This window comes from Cherax quadricarinatus, chromosome 42 (assembly GCF_038502225.1).
Source record: "Cherax quadricarinatus isolate ZL_2023a chromosome 42, ASM3850222v1, whole genome shotgun sequence".
NCBI lineage: Eukaryota > Metazoa > Arthropoda > Malacostraca > Decapoda > Parastacidae > Cherax > Cherax quadricarinatus.
This window is the reverse complement of record NC_091333.1, coordinates 11,831,255-11,856,881: the sequence shown is the minus strand read 5'-3', so window position 1 is coordinate 11,856,881 and position 25,627 is coordinate 11,831,255. Positions and strand designations below refer to the sequence as shown.

Below are 25,627 nucleotides of genomic sequence, written 5' to 3'. Positions count from 1 at the left end.
CTTGCTGGTGGCTGTAAACAAAAAAATTTTTAATGGTCTTTGTTTTAGTGTTGGTTTATATGGATTTCAGTTTATCGAGCATAAAGAATTCTGAAGTTAGATAATTAAGAAAATTATAGCTTTAAATGGTGATTTGTCTTGTTAAATAAGATGTTTATAAAAACTGAGACGTACACGTTCATCGGTGTATAGACAATGGGATATACACCTCTCGCTGTATAAACGCATATCCACACATTTATATACCTGTCAGTGTATATACCATTTGAGAGTAAACATGGGAATGACTTTGTAGACGACTGTAACAAATAACCAAGTAAGATCACTGAAGCAATTATGATAGGCAACTTTTAAGACCGGAATGAAAGGTCCATAAGTGGGGAATGGTTTGGTGTGAGTTACATCTGTGTAGTCTGGGTCATTAGGTTTAAAGCTTAGCGAATGTACGAAAGACATTAAAACTGCATATCACTTGAACACCACTAGTTAAGAATGCTTTAATCCATGATGAAATGTGTATTAAAACAAACGCTTAGCGTATATACACTGAGATACACACCTCTCGGTGTATTTACTTTTGCTGCGGGTCTAATTTTCTTGTACTATATTTACACATGCCTGAGAACTCACAAGGAAGACTCCTGACGATTTTAGGGTTGTAGATCTTGGGATCAGAAACCATTCGAACGAAGAAGGATCTCTTGTAGCGAAGACTCTTCTTGCTCTTCTCCTCCAGCATCTGCAAGACATCGTCTGTGATCTCCAAGTTCTTCTCTTCTTTCTTCTCAAGTTCTTCCTCATTTTCAATAGTCTCTTCAATCTGAGACCGTACGAGACAATATCAGTGAAAAGGCTTTAGAGTAGAACTTTAATGCGTTATCTATACAGTAAAATACGGACTTTTTAAGGCCAGAAGAGCACAGTAAAATGCCTGAAACTTTGTGTACAGCATAAGGATTATAAATATTTATAATTGCCTTTGAAAAGAAATTTAATATTGAACAATGCCTGGTCAAAATCTGGGGTGGAGGATCGAGCCTCTGGCACAGGGATTAAGAAGTTGAATGATCAACAAGGGTTCAAGACTTCATGAAATGAGACACACTGTAGAAAGACGTTAACTTACAAGGAAGAACGTACCTGGATCTTCTCGATTTCGTCCTGTATATCTGTAGCGAAGTCTGTGATAACGTTCCACGCATATTCTGTGGGGAAGACATCGTTGCATTACATATACGTTTGTATCACAATTTTGGCTCTTTGTGCAACATCTATAGTTTTTTCCCCTCATTTTATTAATCTGTATTCAGTGAGTGAATAATAAACCATTCGAACAATATTTTTCACAGTGGTGTAAATACATTCGTTGGGAAGCGCTTAACTGAGATCCCCAGCACCTGGAGGATGGTAGGTAAACAGATGTTATTCAAGGGAATAGTAGCTGGAATTCCCTGGCTCGGCTGTCATTCACCAGCAGCCAGGTACTCTACCCTGAAAGCTAAGAAGGACGTTGAACCAACTCACCAATATCTTCGTCAGTAGCAGTCTGGCGGCAGACGCAGAAGCGGATGACATACTTGTCGTTGAGGGAGGCTGGCACCATGTGTAGCTTTCCTGAAGCGTTGATAGAAGAGAGGAGTTTTTGGTTGAGCTGGTCAGAACCTCGCAGTCTGTGGCCAGGGAGACAAGTTAGAAGCTGCTGTTACCTTAGTTCATTATTAGGTAAAAACAAGTCAGGCCCCAGGAGCGACCTCCAGGAGTAGAAAATCTCTCAAAACCCGTCAGATATATATGAGCAATTAACGAGATATTTATTGGAGCTGTATCTCTTTCCAGGAACTAAGACAATCCTATAGGCTTGACGCAGCTACTGGTGAGCGAGACCTAGCCGTAATAGGTCTAATTAATTGCTTACGTGACCTTTTACCTAATATTTTGTCAATAATGTATATACATTGATACTTTGATCGGACGTTGTAGTCAGTAATATTTAAAATGTAACAATACTGTGGAATAATTCCCAACTATATCACAAAATTGAAACAATCAGACGATTTTTCTGCCGCTCCTGGGCGATTAAAGTCACTAGCGACTTTGTTCAAGACAGAACGAAAACTTGTCTCGTTCGGTATCCATTTTGTGGGTTACTTGTAAAGGAAGTCACACTTTGAGCTGTGAATTTTTGGTAATACAAACTCTTGTTTACGAACTTAGGCCAAAGAATGTAGATAAATAGTTCAGAGAACTGACAAATTGATAAATTAGACACAAGTGCATGAATTTGAGGTACTCAGCCCCTCACTCCTGATCTATACCATTCTTCTTTGTATTGGACTGATGAAGCCACTGTGTGGCGAATCGTTTCCATAATAAAGATACCCAAGTGTTGCATATGTCTAATTTATCATACCAAAGAATAAAGACGACATTCTTCTAACTGAATCACGAAATCGTAATGACATGATTGCAAACAAACCTTACCACGGGCGGGGATAGAACCCGCGATCAGAGAGTCTCAAAACTCCAGTGGCTAACGCGACGGTCTGGAGTTTTGAGACTCTCTGATCGCGGGTTCTATCCCTGCCCGTGGTATGGTTTCTTCTAACTGTTCATATTTTTGTACTGCAGGAGTGTTGGTGAGCTTACCTGAAGCAGACAAGACCGAGGTTCACCGGGCTGGCCAACTCGAACCTACGCTCCTTTCTGACGAGGGTCTCAAACTTCCTTGCGAGGCGGCAGTGCTCGCGGATGTAATTCTGGAGTCCCTCAACACCGAAGGAGCGGATCACAAACCATAGCTTGAGTGCTCTGAACCGACGGCTGAGTGGGATCCCCCAGTGCTGTACACGGAGAGCAAGTACATTACACACGACTCTGAGTGACGAGGCGAGTACAAAAATGCAGCATTTCTAGAACGTACGGACACTTAGGGAACCAGAAAAATGGTAGGGTGATGCCTAATTACAGTTCAAGACTGTGTGGATGGCAGCTCATGTTGTCAGTACTACTTTATGCATAAATATCTAATAACGGACGGTGAGGAGAGTGGGAAGAGAGCCTTCTGCTTTACCATATTTTCCTCAACCATCTAGATAACAATAACTCTAATAATGTTTCCGAAGATCAACCCATCTCTCCATCTTTTGTAATTTAAAAGGCCTCATACCTCTTAGATTACAAAGGCAAACTCGTATAAAAATAAGGAACACTGGGAGACAATAAAGATGTGTGTTTACTGAAAGTAAGAAGTGTAGATGTTGATGCTGCTAAACAGTGACTAGAAGAGATGGTCAGATAAATGGTATAAAATAGGGACACGATGGAAAAATAGACAAATGCAGTATAATGCGATCCTCTATTGATTACGTTTCGCCCACACAGTGAGTTTTATCAAGTCACAGAGATCTATCCGGAAAAGAGTACATGATTATTTACCCAGGTAGATCTGCGAAATGTAATCATTAAATTATCGCATTTTACTGTATTGGTGTTAACTTTTCCATGAAGGTGCTAGATTAACCAGGCTGTGATAGACATGTTGAGCTGCGGGCCAGCAATAGCCTGGTTGACCAGGCTAGCACCAGACGAGCCTGGTCCATGGCCGAGCACCGGGAGTAGAAAAGCCTCCCTGAACTCATCAAAGGTATACAAGGTAAAGAGGTGGGGGGATGGGATAAGTATTGCTGTGACTTACCCTGTAATCAATAGATTTCTCCGAGTATGAGTGCTGAAGGTAGAGTGGATCCACCACCAGCGCTTGAGTCAGACGGAATCGATCCTTCACCCTGCAACACAATACAGACGTGTAAACACGGGTTACAGTCGCAGTTTTAAGAGTACGTATGACTCCGACACATGTGCAACACTCGGGTATCTCTAAAGATAGTTAAGTGTTACACATGAACTTAGACTACACAAATAACCCGCACATCGTGTTATTGCGATTTCGTAAGAGAATGAATCTTAAGACGACGCTTCGGACCGACTTGAACCATTAACTAGTCGCACAGAAGCACGAAGGGAAGGGAACTAGGAAGTAAGTTGATGCTGGGAGAGAGTGACAGAAGACAGATTAGTAACAGTCAGTAAGGGAGAATCTGGACCAACGGCTGTAGGAGATAAGATGATTCTGTAGGCTAGTAAAGTGAATTTGCAAAATCAGAGTTGGAACAATTACAACTGAACTACAACTAAGTGCATATGAACACACACTTGGGCAAAGTGAACTGGCAGAAACAGTTGAATGAACATTTATTTTAGCTAAGTAGACGCTTCCAATTTTATTACTAAAAATATGAAGATACTGAAAGTTCGGTCAGTTTTTCTCCAAAATGCATTTGAGATTGAATTTTTTTTTTTAAATATGGATTCTACGATATAACATTTCTTGGGTTTATGCTTTTTTTTATTATATATAGTGATAAAACACATTTGGGTGTTAACTTACCACATAAGTGAACAGTCAAAGTTAGTCAGCATAAACTTGTTAGGATTGAAGTTGAACGACGATGCGTACTGGAAACAGAAACAAACACGTTTTAGTATAAGGAAATGAGGTCTTGTGTGGCTGTGTATTGTCTGTATGGCTGTGTTTGGTATGTGACTGTATTGTCTGTTTGGTATGTGACTGTATTGTCTGTTTGGTATGTGACTGTATTGTCTGTTTGGTATGTGACTGTATTGTCTGTTTGGTATGTGACTGTATTGTCTGTTTGGTATGTGACTGTATTGTCTGTTTGGTATGTGACTGTATTGTCTGTTTGGTATGTGACTGTATTGTCTGTTTGGTATGTGACTGTATTGTCTGTTTGGTATGTGACTGTATTGTCTGTTTGGTATGTGACTGTATTGTCTGTTCGTATAACTGTATTGTATCTGTGTGACTGTGTATTGTAACCTGGTAGCTGTGTGGTTAATACTGAGAGGCAATAGTTTGATCTAACTTAATATAGAATTAAACCATTTTAATAATCTTTGTCTTTAGAATGTTGATACTACTTTTTGCCTTCAAAAGATGGGTTGGTTTCTGGTGGGTTTATTTGTGGTGGTATTGGTTAAATGGTTAGTGAAATGGCTAGTTGGTTCAGATTTATTAAGTTTACTACCTCGTGGATCTGTAAATTGGTTAGGGTATATTTATTTTGGTTATTGGTTGAATTGGTAGTCAGGATGGGTTGAGTTACTGACCTCTATTCCCTTCATGGGTCCCCTCAACTCCGGGCAGATGAAAGAGTTTCCTCCGTAAGCTCCATCAACATGCAGCCAGACACCGAACTCCTCACATACGGGACCTACAACACAGCCCTTGGTCAACACCCTAATGCAAGACACTCGGTGAAGATGGTGATGCAACACTAAACGATTCACCTTCAACGAAGATGAAGCACAAGAAGATGGCAGAGAATAATAAATTTTATTTCTACGCAAGCAGTTAAGAGAGTGAAGTGCTTTATCGCGCACACTATATACGTGTGTTGATTTCGAGTCAAGGATACTGTTCTCTGAGCAGTGACGTGGCTTGAAGACTCAAAAATAACCACTAAGGAATATATTATCAAAGATGTACTAAGATAAGCAAAAACTTTGGGTGGAGAGGAGAGCATGAATATGCTGGGAAATACAAGAAAAATGTGACTGAAAATGGGATGCAAGAGAGTGGAAGAGGAAGGAAAGTTCTCACCGATCTCAGCGAGGTTGTCGAAGGAACAGCAAGAGGTGGTGCCCAGAGTGGTCTCTACGTAGAAAGGGACGAGACCAGAAGCTCGGTCCTCTTCCATCACCTGTGAAGAACAAAATAATAAGTGGAGGAATACTGAAGCAGACCTACTTGCCCATACAAGGCAGGTGTCAGCCTGAGTTACATGGTACAGGAAAACAGAAGTTTTAGAACTCGCTTGCCATGGGCTTAAACCTCCACCCGCTCTGTGATTTCTTTGCAATCGTGTTATTACGATTTCTTGAGTCAAGTGAGGTGAAGATATAGAAATCATGTGTCGATATTACAGCTAAGTTCTTTAGCACTTGTGAATTAGTTTACATTAGTAAGTGAAAGGGAATATATTAAAAGTTTAAGAGTGTGGGTAGTAGAGTGTATGTGCGTGATGGTGCTGGTAGAGTGTAGAGCTGACGACAGGGGAATGTTACACACACACACACACACACACACACACACACACACACACACACACACACACACACACACGCAGACACACACACACGCAGACACACACAGGAAGGAAGAAAAATGAAATAATGTTGGCCCCCGGGGGTAAGAATGTTCACCCACCTGCTGTAAGGTGGAGCCCCTGAGACTCTGGTTCTCGTCAGGTTCCAGGATCCTCAGCTTGACAAAGGCCATCATGGCAGCCTTCTCGACGCAAGAGTGAGCTTCCTTGCTGCAGTACGCCATCATCTTGGACAGCAGCACACCTTCTTCCACGAAGGGATGCTGCTTCTTAAGCTGGTGTATGGTGTGGGCGCGGGCGGCCAGGAGAGACACTAAGACACACTCCGACGCGGAACCCTGTGTAAGAACTATATTTTAGGGAAAACATTGACTCGTATAGGCTACGAGGGTATAGGCAGAGTAGTTGCAAATTTTCCAAAATCAACTTAGTAAATAAACTTGTAACTATTGATTTTTGTGCAATAACTGGAAGCATTATTATTAAAATAAGAACATAAAGGAGGAACACTGCAGCAGGCCTGTTGGCCCATACTAAGCAGGTCCTTCACAATCCATCCCACTAACAATATTTGTCCAATCCAATTTTCAATGCTACCCAAGCAATAAGCTTTGATAATTCTATTTACTTATGTGCAAGTCCCACTCAATTCCAACCCCTCTCACTCAGTAATAAGAGGGAAAAACAGGAAGCAGAAATAATATTAGACGGTAGTGTTAACGGAACAGTAATAGTAATGGATCAATAATATAAATAACAAAGAGGTGATATTGGTCAAATGGTAATAATGATCAAAGAGGGAATTTTAGTGAAATAATATTAATGTGGTATTATCAAAATTTAATCCTGATCAAGAGATGTTATGACTTCTAGAGAAGCAATGTTGCACACACTGGTAGTGTCCCAGCTCAATAAAATCTGTTTGAGATTTTGTCGCCGAGACGGCTAGTTTACTGTGCACCCGACATTCACCCTGTGGACGGTAGTGGCTAGTTTACTGTTCACCCGACTTTCACCCTGTGGACGGTAGTGGCTAGTTTACTATGCACCCGATATCTATCCCGTGGAAAGTACGTGAGAGCACATGGAGAGTGCCTAGGCACTAGACCCTGAAAGAGTTAACACGAGTACATCTGGGCTTGTATCTACAATTGCTTTATTTATTGCAAGAAGTTTTAGGAAATATGCTTATGTCCGATATCGTATTTTTCAAGGAAAGCTACACATTATTACTGTTATAATTAGCTATAGAGCTGTATAGCCCTTGTGGCTTAGCGCTTCGTTTTTATTATAATAATAATTAGCTATAGACTTTGTGTGTGTGTGTGTGTGTGTGTGTGTGTGTGTGTGTGTGTGTGTGTGTGTGTGTGTGTGCAACCACACACGTTCTCGTATGTGGTTGCAGGGGTCGAGTGTATATTTTGCTCTGAGATGTGCCACACAGGAATCAACACACCACGACTGGCGTACAACACAAGTCTTTCTCTCTCAGACGCGAAACAGAGATCAACATAAATATAACAAGTAATCTGTTGCTAACACAATTTTACCTAAAAAAGAAAGTAAGATATGAAAGATAAGAAGTCTCTCTCACTGTCTGGCCTGATTCCTGTGATCCTTGAGGCCAGGTCAGCCGATAATATATCTTAACCCCCTTACCTTCCTTCACATCAAGACATTTCTTAATGCCTTCTTATCGTCTTCAAGGTACTTCCTCAAACCTCCTTACCTTACTTTTCTCATCTACCTCCCCTAGAACCTTGAGACCACGGCATTCTATTTTCAATTGCCTCCCCCCCCAGTCACCCCCCTAACCACCATCCACTGTGGATTTTAACATTTTTCATTAAGGTTTTCCCCTGTTTTTAAAGAGGTTTAAAGCCTATCGACTTGACAAGTATTATTTAGTCACTTCTAATTATTGCCTTTTGTCTGTCTTATTTAGTATGTTTTTTTAGTGCCTTTTTAGTGCCTTCCGTCTCTTCTGCTTCACCTCTACGATCAATTTTACATAAGTATGTTAGTTAAATCTTAGCAACTATAATCCTGAAGGAGTTCCAGTAATGCTAATCTGGGAAGTTGATCGACGAGAGACTTGAAACTTTTTTTTTTTTTTTTTTTTTTTTTTTACAAAACGAGAAAATTCTAAGATCATGTCAGTGTCCTCGCATCATTTAACTTGGTTGAGTTGAGTCTTTGTTGTCGAGGTTCAACTCAGGAGCGATCATTGTGTAGGGTAATGGCAGCATCGATCTGTGTGTGTGTGTGTGTGTGTGTGTGTGTGTGTGTGTCTGTGTATGTATGTGTCTTTTTTTTTACACAGTCATTCATCATCGGTCACTGGCGACCAACCGGTTATCAACAGTAAAGAGGGAGAGGTGTAGTAGGGAGGAGAGAGGGGTGAATAGGAAATCTGATTGCTGGGTAGAGAGGGGTGTCAGGGATGTGGTAAATGGGGTGCTGTGAAACTGACTGGTGTTATGGTGTTAAGAGGCACGTAAGTTCCCCCCGTCTTCTAATAACATGTTCATTTTTCCACTGTAATCTACCTTGCATGCTTCTTAAGAGGGGTGCGAGTGGGGGACTGAGTGGCTGGATAAGACAATCACACAGCACAACCCATCCGGTATCATAAAACAGTTCTAATCTGCTTATCTGTGCATTCACCTGGGAGGATATATCTTTGGTTACCTGTATAACTCCACCACCCTGGGAGACACTGTTTCTCACCTGTATGACTCCGCCACCTTTGCTGTTCTCACTGAATGAGAGGAAGTCCTCGGGAAGTCCCACCATCTTACCTGTTGGGTAATAGTGAGTTATCTGTGGGTGACAGTGAGTTATCTGTGGGTGACAGTGAGTTATCTGTGGGTGACAGTGAGTTATCTGTGGGTGACAGTGAGTTATCTGTGGGTGACAGTGAGTTATCTGTGGGTGACAGTGAGTTATCTGTGGGTGACAGTGAGTTATCTGTGGGTGACAGTGAGTTATCTGTGGGTGACAGTGAGTTATCTGTGGGTGACAGTGAGTTATCTGTGGGTGACAGTGAGTTATCTGTGGGTGACAGTGAGTTATCTCTGGGTGACAGTGAGTTATCTGTGGGTGACAGCGAGTTATCTGTGGGTGACAGCGAGTTATCTGTGCGTGATAGCGAGTTATCTGTGGGTGATGTTAATAATTGTCAAGTGTTTCACCTTGAAGTAATAGGAAACTATCCAGTGACCCGAACACTCATTCCACTTCACTGATGAGCACTTTGCATGGTTTCAAGAAGTGGTTTCAGACTCCTTTACTAAAACACAAATTATGAATGCTATTGTATTGGTCTTATAGAAACAAAGACAGAAATATTATTATTATGAATTTCTAAAAAGTAAATTTTAAATATTGCATCTGCTCTTTGAAATGCAATGAGATGGTGGAAATATTATATAAAAGGAAAACTGAAAGAGGCGAGACAACATCTCAAGACAACAGACGAGATGGGGAAGAAATCGATACTTGATGCATAACTGTCATTGATAGTGACAGGTAGAAGACGAGAGGTGGAGAGGTAGGAATAGCAGGTAGGGAGAAAGAGGGGGTGGAGGATTGGAGAGAGGATTGGAGATAGGATGTAAGTGAATGGAAGGAACTGTAGTACAGATACTGCTACGTACCGAGCCAGTCCAAGACAATGGTCTCCAGTTCGGTACAGGCTGGGGATGCCGCCCAGGAGAAGCCGATGCAGCCGATTCCATCACTAAGCATGTCTCCCAGGATGCTGGGGTAAGAGTTACCAGAGGGGAAGTAAGCATGGAATCTCGGATGCTGCCAGTGTGTTACCTGCCGTGTGTCAACACAACTCGTTACTACACAGTGGACCACCACATAACACTACAGTACACGGTGAACCACCACCGCAGCTCTCTAGTACACATTGTAACGTTACCTGGGTACACCCTTATATTACTTTAATATATATTAAAAGGGTCAGTTAAAGCTATAATCATTTCCCTTAATTACATAATCATCAGTGAATATTATAAGAATTTTGATAATTCTAACTTTTTAAATAATAAATGTTCCTCCAGGTATATACGTTTAGTGTGGTGGTAAAAACAGAATTAAAGAGGCACAATAATAGTGGTAGAAATGAGTGGAATATTTTCGTTTACTAATATTTATAAATTTAAAAAAATCAACATTTTCACATGCAACTATTTTCAACTTGGCATTTTAAAAAGAAATACAGACTTCGCTTGTGGACAGATCTGTCCACAGGCAAAACATCTCGGTAAAATTCCTCTCCGGAACCTCGTCTCTTTCAAGATTTCACTGACAATACAATCAAATGCAATACAAATATATAGGAGGGGTAATGAGAGGTCGACTTACTCCGGGCATGATTTTGTTCTCAACGTCTTTCATGATGATGTCCCAGTCTTCCGGGTGTTGTGGAGCCTCGAGAGGCACTAGGTGTTTCAAGTACCCGGGTTCAATGGCCGGAGTCACCCGCCTGTCTTCGATGGTGTCCAGGTAGTCGGCTATGTAGTCCACCATCTCCTTCCCTCGCTTACGGAATTCCTCTGAATTCATGCCTGTTGTTGGGGCCGTTTTGGTTGTGGTGGCGGATGTGGGACTGGTGATGGAGGTGCTTGGTGCTGTGGGGACAATGGTGGTGGTTGATGCTGTGGGGACAGTTGCGGTTGTGTTTCCGGTTGCTTTATGAACGGCAGTGGTGGGTCTTGCGGTTGTTAAAGGGGTGGTTTCACTCGCAGGGTTTTCAGTCTTTAGTCGTTTGTTTCTCTTTATGGTAAACAACTGTCTTTCTTCCTGGACAGGTATTTGTTTTTCAGGTTGGTGATAATGTGTTTTCGTAAGGAGCACGCTGTTCTCTCGCCTGTAAAAGAATCAAGATATTTATTGCCAGACTGGTTGCATAATTTAAGATGACTCAACGATACAGACTTAACACAAAAAATAATTTTCCTTTTTTAATTGGAAAACGCTAAACCCGTAAAGATCATTCAGCGCTTTGGGCACTGGAAGTAATCAGGTTAGATGCAAGAGGGTTACTCTAATTCCTTGGGCTAAGAGGCCTTAACAACATCAAGGTACTCTTCTTGAAGAGGTTAGAGGGAGAGGAAAGTTGCCTCATTATATGGAAGGGGTTTTTTTAATAGCTGAAACTAAAAACGTACAAGGATTCGGGGAAATCGGTTAGTCGGACTTGAGTCCTGGAGGTGGAAAAAAGTGCATGATAAACACATGTATTGATCGTGTAGGGATGAATGGCTGATGTTGTTACCACTAACTGCTGAGAAATGCTGGTAAACAGAAGACGAGGGGAGACCCACTTGGCCTTGAGAAGACGACCTCCTTGTGCGAGAATCCTAACTATCTCTGATGGAGTCGTGATGACTTCAACCGTGGGAGGAGGTGGATGGGAGGAGGGACATAGACGGGAGGGGAAAGAAATAAGTTGGACCAAGAGTAAAGAAGCCTTGTAAACCCCCTGGACGGTACACCACACACACTTAATCTGAGAGCTCAATAGTTTACACTGTTATGTGTTACTTAACTAGTGTAAAAGAGGGCGAAGCGAGGCATTATATGCCCTTTCTCCTCGACTCCCTCCCTGACTTCCTCCAGCCCTCACATCCCTCCCTATGGTCCTCGCCCACAATGAGACGCGTGCCGGGAATTCTCAGCCCTCAGGAATTCCCAGCTCTTAGGAATTCCCACTCTTGTATAATATATGGACTCCCGACTTACATTCCCACCAAACTCATCAAATCGCCGCCTTATCCAACGCCTTAAGATGTTGTTGGTTCTACTGAGCTTTCTACTTGCTTTTTTGTGTAATTTTTTCTTCTGGAGAATTTCTAGAAATGACCCATGTGTACGTGTGCACGCGTATACGTACGTACGTATACTAGCTGTAACGTCTAATGAGTGAACGTTTACATACATATGGAAGAAATCCCAATAATCCCGTGATTGCAAATTTATAAAAATACCTGTGAAAATTGGAAAAACACCTGAGTGCTTTCATGTGCTTACACACATCTTCCGATCTTCTGAATGCGTGTAAGCACATGAGGCAGTTCGTAGCCACCTTGAAAAGCATAAATTAATCAACGAATCTCAGCATGGTTTTACAAAGGGGCGTTCCTGCCTTACGAATTTATTAACTTTTTTCACTAAGGTATTTGAGGAGGTAGATCATGGTAATGAATATGATATTGTGTATATGGACTTCAGTAAGGCTTTTGACAGGGTCCCACATCAGAGACTATTGAGGAAAATTAAAGCACATGGAATAGGAGGAGAAATTTTTTCCTGGATAGAGGCATGGTTGACAAATAGGCAGCAGAGAATTTGCATAAATGGGGAGAAATCAGAGTGGGGAAGTGTCACGAGCGGTGTTCCACAGGGGTCAGTGTTGGGCCCCCTGCTGTTCACAATCTACATAAACGACATAGATGAGGGCATAAAGAGCGACATCGGCAAGTTTGCCGATGACACCAAAATAGGCCGTCGAATTCATTCTGACGAGGACATTCGAGCACTCCAGGAAGATTTGAATAGACTGATGCAGTGGTCGGAGAAGTGGCAGATGCAGTTTAATATAGACAAATGCAAAGTTCTAAATGTTGGACAGGACAATAACCATGCCACATATAAACTAAATAATGTAGATCTTAATATTACGGATTGCGAAAAAGATTTAGGAGTTCTGGTTAGCAGTAATCTGAAACCAAGACAACAGTGCATAAGTGTTCGCAATAAAGCTAATAGAATCCTTGGCTTCATATCAAGAAGCATAAATAATAGGAGTCCTCAGGTTGTTCTTCAACTCTATACATCCTTGGTTAGGCCTCATTTAGATTATGCTGCACAGTTTTGGTCACCTTATTACAGAATGGATATAAATTCTCTGGAAAATGTACAAAGGAGGATGACAAAGTTGATCCCATGTATCAGAAACCTTCCCTATGAGGATAGACTAAGGGCCCTGAATCTGCACTCTCTAGAAAGACGTAGAATTAGGGGGGATATGATTGAGGTGTATAAATGGAAGACAGGAATAAATAAAGGGGATGTAAATAGTGTGCTGAAAATATCTAGCCTAGAGAGGACTCGCAGCAATGGTTTTAAGTTGGAAAAATTCAGATTCAGGAAGGATATAGGAAAGTACTGGTTTGGTAATAGAGTTGTGGATGAGTGGAACAAACTCCCAAGTACCGTTATAGAGGCCAGAACGTTGTGTAGCTTTAAAAATAGGTTGGATAAATACATGAGTGGATGTGGGTGGGTGTGAGTTAGACCTGATAGCTTGTGCTACCAGGTCGGTTGCCGTGTTCCTCCCTTAAGTCAATGTGACCTGACCTGACTAGGTCGGGTGCATTGGCTTAAGCCGGTAGGAGACTTGGACCTGCCTCGCATGGGCCAGTAGGCCTTCTGCAGTGTTCCTTCGTTCTTATGTTCTTATGTTCTTATGAAAGCGCTGTCACTTACGAGATTATATATACCTGTCTGCTAGCCACAGCCTGAAGAGCTATGCAAGCATATATACACCGTGCAGTGTATATCAGTGTATATACACCGAGTTGCTTTAATTTTCTCCCAAAAATGAGATTAAAATATTCCCGACTAGTAGTGAACAGTTTACATGCAGCCTTAGACACTCGTGTAGTCGATAGGCCTTAACCCAGTCAAAACACCAGAGCTCTCCTCGTTTTTTTCCCCCCGTTCTCAGTGTTTGTAATCACAAGAGCAGATCCACACCCTGGTGTCCAGTCTTCAGTGTTTTTAGTTACATTATCACAATTAGTTTTAGCAAGCAGTCCCCCACAGTCAACTAACTCCCTGGCGCCTATTTTAATACTAACTGAACGTCGGCAAGCAGGTGTATGCGTGGATGATTTAAAAGGCGAATACCCAGATTAGTAGGTGACCAAGTGGGTGGGTAAGTGGTGTGCTAATGACCGACATTCTGATTAAGCGAGTGGGTGGGTAAGAGTGTGCTAGTGACCGACATGCTGATTAAGCGAGTGGGTGGGTAACTGGTGTGAGAGTGACCGACATGCTGATTAAGCGAGTGGGTGGGTAAGTGGTGTGCGAGTGACCGACATGCTGATTGAGTGGGTGGGTAACTGGTGTGCGAGTGACCGACATACTGATTAAGTGAGTGGGCTGGTGGATGGGTTTGGTGCCGTTGGCGAGCCAAAAGAATCTTACGGAGGCGTTCTTTGGGAATCTTTCAGCAGGACTAAATTGATTTTCATTGTTGTCAGTCGCCTCTCGCATCCTTTCCCCTCCTCACTCCCCAACCAAGACCCCATTCTCGCCTTATTTTTTGGGGAAATAGAAGGTAAGAGAAGAAAGGCAAGGGGAAAGGTAACGTAAGAGAGGTAAGGAGAAAAATTAAGCTGAGAGGGGTGTTCAGAGAGAGAGAGAGAGAGAGAGAGAGAGAGAGAGAGAGAGAGAGAGAGAGAAGAAAGGGGGTAGCGAGTCATGTGTATACATCTTTTAAACACTAACGTAATATAAGAAAGAGACATGACATGTGTTTGTCACGTAGACGTTGAAAATGAATTATCTTTTTAATTTATTTTTTGTTACCATCATAAAAAGTTTTCCCATTCACTGTCAGTAAGACTTACGACGGTGGATTAGTAATGAAAGTAGATACCAACACGTTGGTAGAGACGAATGCATTTACATGGAATCCATTAATGACGTGTGTGTGTGTGTGTGTGTGTGTGTGTGTGTGCTTGCTTCATCAGACGTACTCACCTAGTTATGGTTTCAGGGGTTGATTCATAGCTATTGGGTCACAATTTCTGCCCCATGCTCTTTATCATACCTCTTCTTAAAGCTATGTATGAATTCTGCCTCCACTACATCACTTCCCAGACTATTCCACTTCCTGACAACTCTGAGTGAAGAAATACTTCCTAATGCCCCTGTGATTCATCTGAGTCTTCAGCTTCCAACTGTGACCACTTGTTGCTGTGTCCCATCTCTGGAACATCTTGTCTTTATCCACCTTGTCGATTCCTCTCAGTATTTTATGTCGTTATCATATCTCCACTATCTCTCCTGTCTTCCAGTGTCGTCAAGTCGATTTTCCTTAACCTCTCCTCGTAGGAAATACCCCTTAGTTCTGGGACTAGTCTTGTTGCAAACCTTTGCAGTTTCTCTAGTTTCCTCACATGCGTGGCTAGTTAAGATAAGAGATAAGATTTCGTTCGGATTTTTAACCCCGGAGGGTTAGCCACCCAGGATAACCCAAGAAAGTCAGTGCGTCATCGAGGACTGTCTAACTTATTTCCATTGGGGTCCTTAATCTTGTCCCCCAGGATGCGACCCACACCAGTCGACTAACACCCAGGTACCTATTTGCTGCTAGGTGAACAGGACAACAGGTGTAAGGAAACGTGTCGAAATGTTTCCACCCGCCGGGAATCGAACTCGGGCCCTCCGTGTGTGAAGCGGGAGCTTTTAGCCACCAGGCTGCATATTCCAATATGGGCTTAACGTACACAGTGTACAGGGTCCTGAACGACTCCTTATTTAGATGTCAGAATGTTGTTCTTAGGTTTGCCATGCGCCCGTATGCTGCAGCAGTTATTTGGTTGATGTGCGCCTCAGGAGATGTGCTCAGTGTTTTACTCACCACAAGATCCTTTTCCTTGAGTGAGGTTTGTAGGCTCTGACCCCCTAGATTTTACTCCGTCTTTGGCCTTTGCCCTTCCCCAGTTTTCATGGCTTTGTACTTGGTGGGGTTAAACTTCAGGAGCCATTTCCTGGACCAGGCCTGCAGCCTGTCTAGACCCCCCTGTAGTTCTGCCTGGTTCTCGTCCCATTGAATCCTTCTCATCAACTTCACATCATCCGCAAACAGGGACACTTTGGAGTCTATTCCTTCCGCCATGTCGTTCACAAATACCAGAAACAGCATCGGCCCCAGGACTGACCCCCGTGGAACTCCACTCAACATGCGCCCACTCTGACACCTCACCACGTACCATGACTTACTGCTGTCTTCCTGACAGGTATTCCCTGATCCATTGTAGCGCCTTCCCTCTTATCCCTGCTTGGTCCTCCAGCTTGTGCACTAATCTCTTGTGTGGAACTGTGTCAAACGCCTTCCAAGAAAATGCAATCCACCCACCCCTCTCTTTGTCTTACTGCTGTCACCCTGTTGTGGGTGTTGGCTGGGTGATGATATTCGTGTGTTTGGGTGAGGGTGTGGGTGTGTTTTGTGCGAGTATTGAGTGTGTTTTGTGTGTTGAGTGTGTGCAGCGTACTCACTTAAGTTTGGTTGCAAGGGGTCGAGAGAAGTGGAGAGAGAGAGAGTGGGGTAGAAGAGGTAATGGTAGGTAGGTGAAAAAAAGGGTGAGGGGGGTGAGGGGAATGCCTGAGGGGGTGGAGTGGTGGACCGTGTGGTGGGCCAGAGTAGGGGATGAGGGAGGAGAGACTGTGAGAGTGGGAAACCTTGAGGGGGAAGGGGAGACTGTGAGGGGAAGAGACCGTTTGCTTGTGTGTCTGTGAATGTATGGGATTGAGAGGGAGAGAGGATAAGATAAGATTTCGTTGGGATTTTTAACCCCGGAGGGTTAGCCACCCAGGATAACCCAAGAAAGTCAGTGCGTCATCGAGGACTGTCTAACTTAACTTGTCCCCCAGGATGCGACCCACACCAGTCGACTAACACCCAGGTACCTATTTACTGCTAGGTGAAGAGAAGTTTACTGATAGGTGAACAGAATGTGTTAGGATGTGTCAGTTCAACTTTCAAAAAGGTGTGAAACCTTGTGTGTGTGTGTACGCATTTATGTTTGTGTGCCCAGAAATAATCCTCCTCACTTCTTTGTATTAATAATACTAATAAAATACAAATAATTATAATACTATTGCTACTAATACTAATACTCAGCGTCTACAAGTGCTTAATTGTGGTTGCAGGGGTCGAGATTCAGCTCCTGGCCCCGCCTTGTACTCAGTTGTACTCACCTAGTTGAGGTTGCAGGGGTCGAGTCCAAGCTCTTCGCCCCGCCTCTTCACTGGTCGCTACTAGGTCACTCTCCCTGAACCGTGAGCTTTATCATACCTCTGCTTAAACCTATGTATGGATCCTGCCTCCACTACATCGCTTCCCAAACTATTCCACTTCCTGACTACTCTGTGGCTGAAGAAATGCTTCCTAACATTCCTGTGATTCATCTGTCTTCAACTTCCAACTGTGTCCCCTTGTTGCTGTGTCCCATCTCTGGAACATCCTGTCTTTGTCCACCCTGTCAATTCCTCTCAGTATTTGTACGTCGTTATCATGTCCCCCCTATCTCTCCTGTCCTCCAGTGTCGTCAGGTATGTGTGTGTGTTTGATAGTGTCCCTCACTAGCTTATCACACACTCGTTAATCCTATCTCCACCTTATCAATATTTTTTTTTACTCTAATTCTGGTAATAGCTAGCAGGAGACAGTGACCCTTAGCTTCAGTGTGCAGAGCCGTGATAAACCCGCTGTGTCGGATAAACATTGCTAGACAAGGATTCCACATAACCTCATTCGTCTCTCGATCATTCTGACTCGAGATAATCATGACATATTTTGTGACTTACAAATTGTCTTTCAACTGGTGGGAAAAAAAAAAAAACACTAGAGAGATTGTGATGTTAGTATAGTTAAGAAATAAACTTTTGGAATTTATAGGAAGAATAACTCTTTCTGATGACAGGTCAGAGCCTTTTCTGGAGACGTCGTTAGGTTAGGTTAGGTTAGGTATGTCAGGAAACAGGTCAAGTGTTTCCTGACGTTGGTCTTACTCATAGGGCGCCCCTCAAGGAAGGCTCCTTGACGCTGGTGAGGGGCTCTTGATCTAGGGAATTGGATCTGTGCTCCAGTTCCCTGAATTAAGCCTGAATGCCTTCCATCCCCCCATAGGCGCTGTATAATCCTACGGGTTTAGTGCTTGCCCCTTGATTATAATAATAATAATACTCATAGGGCGACCCACAGCTGGAGCTTTTGGTCATCTGACAGAGGCCTTCCGCTGGCTTACGGGTCCACCCTCTTTAAAAATTATTGTCATAATTATAACCAATCAGTAGTAGTTTTTCAGGTTTAAATAACAATATATTACAAGAACCCCAATGGAAATGTCACTTTTTTTGGGGGGAGGGGGGAGGGGGGAGGATTATTTTACATAATCTACGCATGTTGCTATGTGTGATATTTATGTAACTGTATTTGTGTACCTGAATAAACTTAGTGCTTAGAAATAAATCTAACAGACGTGGGGTAAGAAAAGTAAGGGGTAATGGGAAGGTGGGAAAGGTTAGGCAGGTGTGGAAGGACTAGAAATACATGAGGGGAAGGTAGGTAGGTGTGTATGTGCGTGTGTGCGTGCGCGTGCGTGTGTGCGTGCGTGTGTGCGTGCGTGTCATTGTGATTTCCGCCGGCCAGGTCCGTGTGTCCCCTCTTTAATGAGTTTGTCAGTGCCAGACCACTTCCCCCCCTCCCTGCCTGTCCCCTACCCCTCTCCTTCCTGTCACCCCATTTTTCCACAGTACCTCAGTGATAACGATTCAAAAGTACTCGGTCATTCACAGGGTAGACACTGACGACTGTTGCACACTAGAGATACAAGCTACCTGGAGTTTACATGGAGAGAGTTTCGGGGGGTCAACGCCCCCGCGGCCCGGTCTGAGACCAGATAAATTTTCTAGCTGCAAAAAAAAAAAATTCACTTGGAAACGTTTCGCTTTATTGAGGATTTTACTCAGCCATGACAGAGCGAGAAGTTTGGCCAAGCACCTAAAGTCAGTTCCGGATCAGCCGGGCTGTGGCTCGTATGTTGGTTTGCGTGCAGCCAGCAGCAACAGCCTGGTTGATCAGGCTCTGATCCACCAGGAGGCCTGGTCTCAGACCGGGCCGCGGGGGCGTTGACCCCCGGAACTCTCTCCAGGTAAACTCCAGTAAAATATTTATTCTGGAACGTGTATACAATATTTTAATTCACGCGGAGACATGAGTAGAAGTACAAACGAAAATACGTCCTGGAGACGTTAAGGCAGTGGAATCACTAGGAGGAGGGCGTGGAGACACTGTAAGCAGCTTAAAGTGCAGGTACGATAGTGCCAAAGAATGCCAGGAATGTGTGGAAGCCTGAAAGTGATAGATGCGGGGCCAGAAACTATGAATCGACCTGTGTAACTACATTTAGGTACATACAGTATGTCTTCCCCCACACTTGCACCCGCCCACTCCCAACCCACAACGCCCGCTCTCCCGCCCACAGGCAACTGAGCAGACGGAGAAAGACGTCTCGCTCTCCCTCACCTTCGCACGGATAAACTTTTTCCTTCCGGCCACCAACCGTGAATCTTATCTGGCAGGAGGAGCCCGGGGCGGCCTGCTTCTGTGCCCAACCTGTACTTGAGGCGGGGAAAGATGGAGGGGAAAGAGGGAGGGAGAGTCAAGGAGGCATGGGAGTAAGGCATGGTGGTAGGAATAATACTCAAGACTCTTGTGCTGGAATAAGGTTAGTTTGGGGAGGAAAGGATGGTGCTTAAGCACTGATGGAATATAACACACAGGCTGAGGATGGTGCTCAAGCGCTGATGGAATATAACACACAGGATGAGGATGGTGCTCAAGCACTGATGGAATATAACACACAGGCTGAGGATGGTGCTCAAGCGCTGATGGAATATAACAGGCTGAGGATGGTGCTCAAGCACTGATGGAATATAACACACAGGCTGAGGATGGTGCTCAAGCAATGATGGAATATAACACACAGGCTGAGGATGATGCTCAAGCGCTGATGGAATATAACAGGCTGAGGATGATGCTCAAGCGCTGATGGAATATAACAGGCTGAGGATGATGCTCAAGCGCTGATGGAATATAACAGGCTGAGGACGATGCTCAAGCGCTGATGGAATATAACACACAGGATGAGGATGGTGCTCAAGCATGGTAGAATATAACACGGAGATGTTTTTATATAAGTGGTTTAGAGAAACCGACAGGTTGATAAATGACAGCTGTGCAACATTTGGTTATCTGTATTCCAGAATAGAGACCCAGAAGTTGCAAAAGTGTTTCATCGGTAACAGCAGAGGCTGAGAATAGTGCTGGTTGATCTGCATGATGAGGAATTGCTGGCGTATTCTGACGACCTTCATTACCACTAGCACCAACACCCACCCAACCACCAGCACCACCCACCCGCCTACAAGCACCTCCCACTACACCCAGGAAGAGTAACGCTGTTGATTGTGAAGGCTGGACACAGCCTTCAGGAGCAGACGTGGGGGAAGACTCAAAGAAAAAAGGAGGAAACTTGGGAAGTAGGAAGAAAAGATGTTGTATAAGGAGTTGTTGTATAAAAAAAATGAAAAGGAGACGACGAAATGGAAGTCTAGCAGAAATTGAGAGAGTTTGAGATTACGGTTAGTTTAAGTTTAGTTTAATATGTTTATTATGCACTCACCCATCCTGTGGGCGGTAGTCAAAAGATTACAGAGGTACATAATGGGTCCAGCGACTGGACCCCAAAGTTATGATAGAGCAAGTTAGAAAGGTAATGAACTCCAGGTAGATTTGGTCACAATCATGACAAATTACAAAGGTATTTACAGATTACAGAGGTACACACTGCTACAAGTATTAGCAACAAAAGGATGTCCCTGTGCTTAGGGGTAGGTGAGGTTCACCACCTTCACATGCTTTCTCTCTCTCTCTCTCTCTCTCTCTCTCTCCCTCTCTCTCTCTCTCTCTCTCTCTCTCTCTCTCTCCCTCTCTGTCTCCCTCCTCCCCCCTCTCCCCCTCCCCGCTCTCCCCCTACCCCCTCTCCCCCTACCCCCTCTCCCCCTACCCCCTACATCAGGTGATGGACGGGGATATCCCACCGTCACTTTCCTCACAGTCAGAGGGTAATACCCGATTTTTTCCACGCAATTACCGTATATATTTTTCCGTTTACGTTTGTTGAGGAAGACGTGTGTGGAGGGGGGGGGGGTGGAAGTATACACACAAGGGCTTAATCTAGGAAAAGTTAGCTCGGTAACCGTAGTTCATGATACTGATCGATGTCTACCTCAGTCAATACTTTTATTTTATTAAACAGTTCGGCCGCCTCAAGAAGGGAGGGAGGGAAGGGAGAAAGGGAGGGAAGGAAGAAGGGAGAAAAGGGAGAAGGGAGGGAAGGGGGACGGGAAGGGAAGGAGTGACTGGTTAACGGGAAGGTGGAGATGTTTACAATGCATGAAGAATATTAATGACAACACCGCGTCTGGAACAGTTCACAACACCGCGTCTGGAACAGTTCACAACACCGCGTCTGGAACAGTTCACAACACATCTCCACTTTAGCAAGGTAACTTTAGACAACAATTCGGTCCTTTCTGAACCGGTAACGAACCACGATAGATGATGACGTGTACAAAACCAAACACGGAAAGAAACATCCGAGAAACGAGACAAAGAATTTGTAAAGCGAAGGACAAGTGACACACACTGCAGTGTCCGGAAACATTCTCGGCTAAAATTAACATTCACTGTATAAACGTGTTTTGGACACGATAGTTACAAGACCTTGACACGATGGTAGCGCCAGGATGAGGATGAAAATTTGCATGTTAAGTAATTACTTGTTGATTACCTTCCAGAGTTTCGTAAGAACATCGACTTATTTCTTGTGTAGCATTGATAATGGGTCGGGTAGATATTTTTGTTATTGGTTTTGAGAAAGACTTGCCCAGTATAGGCCAGTAGGCCTACTGAAGTGTTCCTCCATTCTTAAGTTGTTTTTAGACACAGGTGCAGCATTTGGGACTGATTACCTAGTACTACTCGTCTTACACAGCTCATCTCTGTTTTGGACCGAAGAAGCCACTGGCTAACGAAACGTTTCCTCAGTAAAGATTCTCAGATGCTGCACAAGTTTTATTCTTCATTTTGTCGGTTTTCTAGGCCATATTTGCATCACATTGTAAGTTGAACTCGAATCATTACTGCTTCAGTACATTTTTCTTTCCTCGACAGCAGGTAAGAAACTACGACAATGTAGTTGAAGACTAGTGAAAAAAATTGCCTGGTAGTGGTCGATGCTCACTCGTTGTGTAGCTTTAAAAATATGGGCCAAATATACAAGTGGGAATGACTAGGTTAAGTTAGAACCTGCCTAACATGGCTCAGTAGTACATCAGTGGGTTACATCAGTCCCATAGGTGAGGGACTGATTACCTCATCCTTTGTATATAATTCTATTGTCTTCCAGTTATGTCTTTGAATTTGTATTGATAAAGCCACTGGATGGTGAAACGTCTACAGTAAAGATACTCAGATGTTGCACATGTGTCTAATTTTCACCAAGGATCAATAGGTCTATTGCGGCGCTCATCTATTATTTTAAACATCAAACTAGGCCTATCCAAGACATTAGCCTAAATTAGGCCCTTATAACTACTAGCCTCAACTAGTTCAACCATAACTACGTTTTAACCTAAACTACCCCGTCTTAACTATTACTCAAAACAAGATCCATCACAACTCTGTAAAATGACTTTTCAATTTCGAGAGACTAATAGAAAGCCAGTAAGTGGTCACCTTAAAGTATTCAGGAAAATTAACACAAACTAAACAAAAGTAGTCTGTTAATAGGAGCTAAGGTGGCATTATTTTCAATACGTGATCACGTATTCCGTCGCCTCCCCGAGTTATTCTGGGCAGTGGCCGACCTTTTGGGAGACGAGTGAGGAATGTTATTGAACACCAGCTAGTGAGTACCATGACGCATCTGTGAATATCAAAATGGTACATAGTGCCGACAGGTTGGTAGGTAAGACACACAGGCAACAGTTAGGCAACTTAATTCCTGAAGGTTTCGCCTGCACAGAAGGCTTCTTCAGTCACTTGATCTTCAGATTGTTTCAGACTATGGAACAGAGCTCTTCTCCAGGCTGAGGGACTGACAACCTCAGATCTACGACTTCAAGGGTGATGGACTGATTACATCGTCTTCACATCTCTGACGCATTTGTACAAAGATGAGAATAAGCTAATTCTCATCCCTGCAATGGATCTGGGAAACCTTCCCCTTCCCAAGACGAGTGTGTAAGAACATGGGAGAGCCCGGGTTTCATTTCCTATTCTCGCTGTGGTTTTTTCTTCATATTTGTAATCACGGATTTTATTGTGATTTTTTCCATACCTAATAAAACTGTAGAAGCCTCTTGATGAAATGTCTCCTCTAATAAATGACCTGAACGGTTTATAAATGTCTTTTCACATATTCCTAATAAATGTTTAATTCCTTATCTTGTCAGTAACGAATGCCATTACTGTAAGGTCCTGTGGCTCATGCTAGTCGGGTTCTAGTGGCTCATGCTAGTCGGGTTCTAGTGGCTCATGCTAGTCGGGTTCTAGTGGCTCATGCTAGTCGGGTTCTAGTGGCTCATGCTAGTCGGGTCCTAGTGGCTCATGCTAGTTGGTCCTAGTGGCTCATGCTAGTCGGGTCCTAATGGCCCATGCTAGGCGGGTTCTAGCGACCTATGCTAGTCGGGTCCTAGTGGCCCATGCTAGGCGGGTTCTAGCGACCTATGCTAGGTGGGTTCTAGTGGCTCATGCTAGGCGGGTCCTAGTGTCCCATGCTAGGCGGGTCCTAGTGGCCCATGCTAGGCGGGTTCTAGTGGCCCATTTTAGGCGGGTCCTAATCGCCCATGCTAGGTGGGTTCTAGTGGCCCAAGCTAGGCGGGTCCTAGTGGCCCATGCTAGGTAGGTCCTAGTGGCCCATGTTGGTCGGGTCCTAGTGGCCCATGTTGGTCGGGTCCTAGTGGCCCATGCTAGTCGGGTCCTAGTGGCCCATGATATGCGGGTCCTAGTGGCCCATGATAGGCGGGTCCTAGTGGCCCATGCTAAGTGGGTTCTAGTGGCCCATGCTAGTCGGGTCCTAGTGTCTCATGCTAGTCGGGTCCTAGTCTCATGCTAGTCGGGTCCTAGTGTCTCATGCTAGTCGGGTCCTGGTATCTCATGCTAGGTGGGTCCTAGTGGCCCATGCTAGTCAGGTCCTAGTGGCCCATGCTAGTCAGGTCCTAGTGGCCCATGCTAGGTGGGTCCTAGTGGCCCATGCTAGTCAGGTCCTAGTGACCCATGCTAGTCGGGTCCTAGCGGCCCATGCTAGGCGGGTTCTAGTGGCCCATGCTAGGCGGGTTCTAGTGGCCCATGCTAGGCGGGTCCTAGTGACTCATGCTAGGCGGGTCCTAGTGACCCATGGTAGGCGGGTGCTGTTCACACCCAAGGTGAGTGAATAGGGTTGCCCTAGTGCTGGGGAAGAGCTTCAGTTCCGAGAGATTGGAGTTATTCTCCCCTTTGATCAAATATAGTTACCTCCCTTGCGGGTTTACCTGTTTCCGGTGATAATTGTATTGGATCAGTATAAATTCTACCTATATTGTACACTATACCAGCAGTGTATATACACATTAGCAGTGAATATGCGATGTATATACACAGGAGTGTTTGTATCCCTCACCGTAAAATATTAATTTCTGAAGGGGTAAAGAGGTAAGCCAGTGGAAGGTCTCGGTCAGATGACCAAAATTAACAGTGGCGAGTCATCACTGGCACTTCTAATACAACCCCCTCACTGGAGCCTCTACAACCCCTCCCCCCTTTCACTAGAACTTTCACAACCCCTCACTGGAACGTCTACAACCCCCCCCCCCTCACTGGAGCAGCATTTCCATTCTATTCTGAAAGAATAGAATGAAAATTTGATAAACATTTAAGAGGAAGTCAGGAAGTCTACAGCAGGCCTACTGGCCATGCTTGTCAGGTCCTTGTCAACCCAAATCAACTAACAAAAATATTCGCCTAACCCATTATTATGTTACCCAATGAATAAACTTTAATAGCCGTACTGAGTGTCCCTCAAATCCAACCCTTCTCATTTGTATATTTATCTAATAATCCATATTCTTGGAGTGATTAACCAAAAGTTAAATGTCACAGAAAGTCTTTGCGTAGAGAATTCTTTGAGAATTTTTTCCGCGCGCTAGGAAAGCGGAAATGATATAGAATTCAGTTATTATGGCTTGTCACTTTAGTTATAACCCCCAAGAGTTACGTTATGAGAAGTCTTGTTTTAAATCTGGATTTGTAAAGAGTTAATGTTGTAGTTACGTATACAGAAGAAAAAACAGTGGGTACAGGCGGTAAACCTAAGAAGATAGTTTCCTCGAAACTCGTTCACTGAAGGACTAAACTGTCATCAATACTCACCAGACGTTGAAATGCCGGTGATTTCAAGTAGTTTTTAAAAGACTATACTGCGTCCTGGAAGCAGCAGTCACTGCGACGGTAGGAGAGTTAATCAGAGTGTAGCGCACACGCGCGACGCACACAAACGCGCTCGTACAGGAGATCCGTACTGTTTACC

At 43.8% G+C, this 25,627-nt stretch overlaps 1 protein-coding gene across 1 annotated transcript in view; it reads right to left on the bottom strand.

Annotated features, from left to right (window-relative positions):
* Positions 1-25,627, bottom strand: part of Tdc2 (Tyrosine decarboxylase 2) — a 27,074-nt gene extending 1,447 nt beyond the window's left edge. The window contains exons 1-14 of the mRNA XM_053786405.2: positions 25,471-25,627; positions 10,563-11,067; positions 9,845-10,010; positions 8,916-8,986; positions 6,287-6,523; positions 5,681-5,780; positions 5,188-5,291; positions 4,448-4,515; positions 3,695-3,785; positions 2,647-2,840; positions 1,525-1,670; positions 1,141-1,205; positions 631-820; positions 1-11 (exon numbers count right to left, since the gene is read on the bottom strand). The exon at positions 1-11 is cut by the window's left edge and continues 62 nt beyond it. Of these exons, the coding sequence (XP_053642380.1) occupies positions 1-11; positions 631-820; positions 1,141-1,205; positions 1,525-1,670; positions 2,647-2,840; positions 3,695-3,785; positions 4,448-4,515; positions 5,188-5,291; positions 5,681-5,780; positions 6,287-6,523; positions 8,916-8,986; positions 9,845-10,010; positions 10,563-10,763 (1,644 nt within the window). The 5' untranslated portion in view covers positions 10,764-11,067; positions 25,471-25,627. The remainder of the gene's footprint in view (positions 12-630; positions 821-1,140; positions 1,206-1,524; positions 1,671-2,646; positions 2,841-3,694; positions 3,786-4,447; positions 4,516-5,187; positions 5,292-5,680; positions 5,781-6,286; positions 6,524-8,915; positions 8,987-9,844; positions 10,011-10,562; positions 11,068-25,470) is intronic.